Consider the following 7,369-nt stretch of genomic DNA (forward strand, 5'->3'; position numbering starts at 1 on the left):
AGAGGAGAATGGAGAAGAAGTCTGTATGAAATATTGGCCTCCAAACGAAGGAGGCAAGGGGCAGTATGGTGAATACAAGGTCACTCTGCAGATGGAAAAAATCTCGAAAAACTTTGTAGTTAGAAAGCTTCACATAACTCCTAATGTGAGTCATCATGCCATTATATTTTAATTTTTAAATGTTACATTGCTATGTTTTCTTAGGATGGAAGGGAAGGCCGTGTTGTGACTCAGTTCCAGTACACTGCTTGGCCTGAGAGTGAGTGCCCTCCTGATACTGGATCAGTCATTGAGATGATTGGCGAACTAACTAGAGCTCAAATGAACTCTGGAAACAAAGTGATCACTGTTGTATGCAAGTGAGCAGCAATATTAAAATTTGAGCACATATTATTATTAAATATTTTGTCAGTAATGGTGCTGGTAGATCTGGTGCTTTCTTGTGCTTACACTCTCAACTGGAGAGACTCAAAACTGAAGGAGAAATTGATATATTTAAGTATCTCAAAAGTGCTAGGACCAAACTCATTGGACTGCTGTCAGATCCAGTGAGCTGTAATTTATCCCAATACCTTTTATAATCTTTTTAATAGGTGCAGTACGTATTTGTTCATGAAGTGATTCTGTCTTACATTGACTCATTTGATCTTTATGCTAATTTTAAGCGTGTCTAGTTTTTCTTGCTCCAAAATTTTTAACAGAATTATCATTGTATACCAGGATTGTAAATAACAGAAGAATTATTATTTTTACTAATTATTGTGTATTTTTATAAATTTTTAAACGCCTACACACTGTTAATAAATCTTACCTTGACTTATGGGAATGGCAATGTCTGTTAATTATGCCTCAAGACTGTCAGAGTCGAGGGGTCCGCAACTCCTATTTTAGGTGTACGAGATTGAGAGATTAACCAGATTTTTGAGATTATCAGACTCAGAGATTATTTGAGATTATTTGGAAGATTACCAGAGATTTTTTTGAGATTTCCAATAATTTTTTGGGATTATCAGAGATTTTTTTGAGATTATTAATTAATTAACTACTTTATAACTTTTAATATTTATTAATTAAAGCTAGTTAACCATTATAACTATTAATAATTATTAATTGAGGTAAATTAGATCTAATTTTAATAAACTCCGGATACTAGCAGATATGGTGAGATTATTTTGAGATTTTTAAAGATTATCAAGGATTTTTTGGGATTTCCAGAGATTACTGGAGATTTTAAAGATTAACAGATTATTTTCAAGGGTGTACGGGATTATTTGGAGTTGCGGACCCCTCGGTCAGAGTACAGGGATAAAGGAGTTTGTGGAGTTCCTGAGGTAATAGTTACCTTTATAAGCTACTATACTATCGGCTACCATAGATAGTGCATCTTATGATTATACCAGTTAGGATTGTAATTTTAGGATTGTAATTTCTTGCTTGTGATGTATGTAGGTTTATGATGCCTGGGAAGAGGTAGAGAGGAAAGTGAGCCTACTCTGTGAATGGTTAGGATCTTCCTCACACGCTGTGGCCCATACTGGAGCTGGTATAAGCACTTCTGCTGGTTAGTAGTTCTAAAATTAATAGGGAAGGCAATGAAATTGAATTATAAATTTTTAAAACTGTGTCAAAAATCAAAACTTGGGGTTGCTCATGAGCCCTTGAAAAATTGAGTATAAAAAAATTGTTCAACACTTTGAGATGCAAACAAGCTAGCTTGAGGTGTGAACAAGGTCAGGGAATTGTATACCGTAAGGGGAGTAATTTTCGTGGGTAAAATATTTCGTGTTTCTTAATAAAAGACTTAAATTTGAAAATTTCGTGGTGTTTAATTTTTTGTGGTCAATAATTGGGGGTGCGTCAGTGTGTCTTCATGCGGTGGGTGTGGTCACATTTTGCTTAGCAACACCTTAGTAACGAAGGCAGAAGTAGCATGTATCCTTGTAGGTTCTTTGTAGTTGCTCTAAACATCATTAGAACTTCATGAAGTACCATTTATAATTGCTAAAGGTGGAAGTTATTGTATTATTTTTAGCTTTACCTCCTTTTTAAGTACTCAAAGTATCGGAGTTCATTTTCACTCGTGACGCTTGCCAATTTCTCCTTGTCCTTTGCAAATGAAACTTCTCACGCAACTAAAACAACCTTTTTAGATCGTATATCTAAAGTTGTATGTTGAATGCAACTGAAGAAAGCAAGCGGCTCAGTGCTAAAGCAGCCCTACTCAATCTAGGAGTCCACGGGTGGAGTTTTAGCTAGCCTAGCAATGGCTTAGCAACCATGGCCTCGACTAGTCACAGTAACGTTTCTGCTCGAAGCGTCTTCTCCGATGACTCCTGCATCTTTATTCTTTCAAATCCTACCTAATAGGTCCTACTTAACATGATAGAACTTTCTCTTTTGCTTCGCCAAGTCTGTGTTGCTAAAAAAAAGCGGTGCGTATCTTTACAACAGTTGCTTTATGCTGCTTCATTGACTAGATACTTATTGTATCTAAGGACAAACATTCCATAATAGCTGCTAGCAAGTTTGAAGTCTCTTGGTACTAGATCTTTAGAGAAATGTGTTGCCAAAGTGGCACTACAAAAATTTATTTTTTACAAAAATTAATTTTGTACCAGGGGTGTAGTTTAGATCTAATATTAATAATAACTAGGGTGAATGTAAACATTGAAGGGGCAAGCCATCAATTCACATTGTTTGATAAGAAGATTAAAATTATAATAAATCCAGCTCTTAGCCTGCATGCATATTCAGACCCCAGCCTCATGGCTGTGGTCTGAACAGAGCAAACACACCAGTTAACACAACCAAAATATCCCAGTTTTGAAAAAAATGTGCCAAGCTAAACTTTTAATCAAGCTTGCATCAATTAACATCTTTTTGAAATAAAATCAATCCAGCTCTTAATGTGCATGCATATTCAGACCCCATCCTCATAGTCCGGCATGGTCTGAACAGAGCAAACCCACTATTTAACACCACTGACCAAAATGACCTAGTAAAAGTGACAAGAATGAACTGTCCTAATACTTTGAGAAAATGTGACAAGTAACTTCTAATCAAGCTTCTCTCACAGTTTTAATTCTTTCAATGAGAGGACTAATCTAGAGGAGTCTTAGATCAAACTGCCTTTAAGTTCTTCAGCCTTTAGACAGTCCCTCTCTCTTATAACTGTTAGAAACTCAATCTGAGTTTGCCATGTTAAAATATCCGCCATCTTGCTCTTTTGACCACACCCTCTAGATTAATTTTGCCCACGTAGTCCAAATTTATCAATAATAGTATACTAATTTAATTTTTGTATTCTTCCGTTCATAAACAAGACGTAACGCAAATAGACCTAGACAGATTAGTGTGGGTCTTGTTCATGCTCGCCCAAATTAACTAGGTATAAAATTTCGTGGATTTGAATTGTAACACGAAAATAACAAAAATTAAACCCCCACGAAAATTACCCCCCTTACGGTAGCTGGAAACTTTCAAAGCTAATGAATTTTGTCATTTTTGTTGTTTTGTTTGAGATTTGCAAATTAAAATCGGTAAAATCTAAAAATAAGGTGTAATATAGCAAGGCTGCAAAAGTCATGGCAGCCATTTTGTTTAGGGGTGAATCCTACTTAGTAACGCTACCGCGTTACTAATAAGATGGCAGAATGCATTGTAAAAATTAAATCCATGGAAATGATTTTTGGGCAGATTTGCAAAAGTTTAATCCCTTGAAAGCTTCTAGCTATACGGTTTGTATAATAATGAAGTTGATCATTACATTAAATGTTTTTGTTTATCTCTATATTGTCTCTAATAGGTTAAATGGTGGTCAGTTCTCTATTCCTTCCCATCTCTCTTTGTCCATTACTCAGTTAATGAATACACTGCAGTGTGCTTGCATCAGTGAGGGAATACTAATGGAGGAAGAGGTTGATAAGAAGACCTTATGCTATCTTGACAGGCTCTTCTCTCAGACTACACTCTTGGACTGTTTGAATAGCAGCAGTGCAAAGTTAGTCAATGCACTTAATATTGTAAAAAATATATTTTTTATTTTTAGAAATGAGGATCAGCCACTTCCTTCAATAAAATCCTTTCCATTATAACTCTCTATAGATTTTGTATCTATTTTTAAATTTCAGCCTGGCATGGATTGTAACTATCAATAGAAATGCTTCAATACTATGAATACTATCAATATCATAGATTGATTGCCACGCCCTGATCTTTGAGATTATGGAGATGCTCTTGGCTTTCCTCTTGGTCTTTCTCTCTGCTTTGCTTGCTCCAGAAGGAGGAGTGCAGGCTATGGAGGGAAGTGCACCTACTAACCTTCCTATTAATGGTAAGGAGTTACCTGTACTATGTAACATAGACTGGTTCGCGATAATACCAATCTAGGTGTGCAGTTATTTCTAGCATTGGAAAACAGAACGCTGCCTGATTACTCTGCTGTAAAAGGCGGTCAGCTCTTTAATAATGATCGCAATTCGGATGGCGTTAATGATGCTTTGTGGTGTCAGAGTGCTAACAATATGACTAATATTGGAGTGTGGTATTATCCTAATGGAACTGAAGTACTTTCATTTAGTGGACCATTAAATACGAGTAGTAGTGATGCTCCTAATCCAGTGTTCAGCAAGAGGTTTAGTGGTCAGATTGCACTAGTACGAAGAAGAGGAATAGGTGGTCCTAATGTTCAAGGTTTATACAAGTGTATCATTCCTGATGAGAGTGGAACAAATCAAACACTAGTGGTTGGAGCATATGCTAACATGGTTTATAATAATAATGGTTAGTTATACTAAGAGTTGATAAGCTCTTTATTATGCGTGTGTAGATGGTCCTGATGCAAGCTCTCCCATGCAGTTCTCTCTCCTCTCCACTAGTAGATTAGATACTCCTCCAGTCTTCAGTCTCAGTTTCAATGTCTCTGATGGTCCTCCTACTACTGTCAGTTGTTCAGTGAATGGGAATGGAATATCTACCAAACTGTCTCGTGTGATATTGAATGGACCAGGATCTTATACAAGAGTGACAGTAACAGTGAGACTGAGAAAAGCTGGTAATTATCAGTGTACTGTATCTAATGACAGAGTAACTGATGGTACCATTAGTAATGTTACTGCAATCAACGGCACAACCTCACTGAATGTATCAGGTTAGTATAAAAACACTTTTCTATTTAAATTTGACTCTTTTACAGTGTCTGATACTCCAACTGGTTTAACTGCTACAAGATTAAGTACTGGTTTAGCTCATGTAAGACTCTCCTGGTCTACTGTATCAGAAGCTACGGGTTATGAGGTCTTCTATCAACTCTCCAACAATGATCCCATTAGTATGAACACTACTACCACTACATCATTTGATATAACAACTATTTTAATGCTTGGAAATACGTATACGTTTTATGTGGTTTCTTATATTGATACTTATGCTTTTCTGCCCAGCAGAAATTCATCAACAATAGTATCACTTAGTAAGCTAGCAATTATCTGTTAATCTTCATTGTTCCATTTTCCAGATAATCCTGAGGTTACTGATCTTATTGCTACTAATATTACCAGCACATCATTCAATTTGTCATGGAGTCCACCTGCTAATATTTTCCCACCAAACAATTTTAATATTCAATTTGAGTGTCATCGACTTTGTGAACTGTCATCTTCTATTGCAACTCAAGCATCTGTTTCATCACCCTATGTAGTTAATGACATTGCTCCATACAGTAATTGTGCTATTGATTTAATTGGTCTGTATGATGAAGGGAACTACACATTGGCAAATACATCAGTTCAAACTCTTTCAACTGGTAAGGTGTTGTATTGTTCTAATATTTTACTCAGTTTCTTTATTGTAATCAGTGCCTAGTAAACCAGTTAGTACTGTTACGTTTGCATCAGTGAGTTCAATATCAATTTCTGTGTCATGGGATGAAGTACCTTGTGATGGACAGAATGGGTTTATCACTGGTTACTACCTCACATACAATTCAGGCATTGTTAATATCACTGGAGGAGACAACAGAACATATATTTTCAGAGATTTGTTGCCATACACTAATTATACTGTGAGTATAATGCCATATAATGTTGTTGGAATGGGACCACCTAGTGATAATGCCACACAACAAACACTGGAATCAAGTAAGCAGATAGTAATCAGATTCATTAAATTATGAATTTATTCTTTTACCTTAAATAGCACCTAGTTCCATTAATGGTCTAATGATGAATGACTTTAGCCCATATTCATTGCTCATAGTATGGAATCCTCCTACAATGCCTAATGGTATCATTACAGTATATGAGATAAGATATAGAGAGTCTATCAGCACTGATCCACACAATATAACTAACACTACTAGCACTCAATATAATATAGTAGGACTGACACCTAATACTAGTTATACCATTGAAGTAAGAGCATTTACTAGTATTGGGCCAGGAGAATGGACAGAAGCAACTGCTAAAACACCTTTAAGTAAGAAATACTAGCTTTTGTTCATTCCCTCCCACTTATTATTTTTTGCTTTATTTCTCATGCAGTTTCATCAGTACAAGGCTTAATGGTAATTCCTCTTAATGCTAGCTCAGTTTATGTTTCATGGATGACACCAAATATCTCACCAATATCATACTATACCCTCTATTACAATGAATCTACTGATAACGTCTTTTCTGTCAATTTATCAAACACCTCAACCCATGGAGTGATAACAGGGCTCACTGGTAGCAGTACAGAGCATGAATTTAGAATATCTGTGACTATAGGAGATTTTGAAGGGCAATTATCAGGATTAGTACAACCAGGTACATACAATATTGAATGATAAATGCCTCTATAATCACAATAATAAATGATGGCTTATGTGTTTATTTTTATACATTATATAGTTTTGCTTCCTCCAAATGTTACTATTGTTGCTAATGGAACACAGAGTGTTGGAGAAAGCTACAATATGACTTGCATTGTGAGTGTATTGGACTTACTGATACCCAGTACAGAAATACAGTGGAGCAAGACACTTCCTAATGATACACTACCATCACTGAGTAATGGTGAAACTACTTCAATACATTACATTAAATCATTGAACACTTCTGATGCTGGGCAATACACATGCACAGCTACTATATCACTGACAGATATTGAGATTGAAGCCCAAAGCATTGATAGTCACACAATAACATTAGAAAGTTAGTATGTCATAATTATTTTGCTTAATAATGTCTTCCTTGTATTTATAGTACCTCCACCTACTGTCAGTATTAGTTTTTCAAGAGAGACTGATCTGTTAGCTGGTAGCAGCCTCAATTTAACATGCAGTTATTCATTAGATCCCAGAGTCGATACACCAGTCACCATAATGACTTTA

At 35.8% G+C, this 7,369-nt stretch overlaps 1 protein-coding gene across 1 annotated transcript; it reads left to right on the top strand.

The window, feature by feature from the left end:
• The first annotated feature begins 6 nt into the window (after window positions 1-6).
• On the top strand, window positions 7-802 carry LOC100631960 (receptor-type tyrosine-protein phosphatase alpha-like). Its single transcript, XM_003389687.3, has 4 exons — window positions 7-145; window positions 205-359; window positions 413-548; window positions 594-802. The coding sequence occupies exons 1-4, from the start codon at window positions 26-28 to the stop codon at window positions 672-674; spliced, it is 492 nt and encodes a 163-aa protein (XP_003389735.2). The 5' UTR covers window positions 7-25; the 3' UTR covers window positions 675-802.
• Window positions 803-7,369: the final 6,567 nt, after the last annotated feature.

The sequence above is a fragment of the Amphimedon queenslandica genome, unplaced genomic scaffold, assembly GCF_000090795.2.
Source record: "Amphimedon queenslandica unplaced genomic scaffold, v1.1 AMPQUscaffold_13000, whole genome shotgun sequence".
Lineage (NCBI taxonomy): Eukaryota > Metazoa > Porifera > Demospongiae > Haplosclerida > Niphatidae > Amphimedon > Amphimedon queenslandica.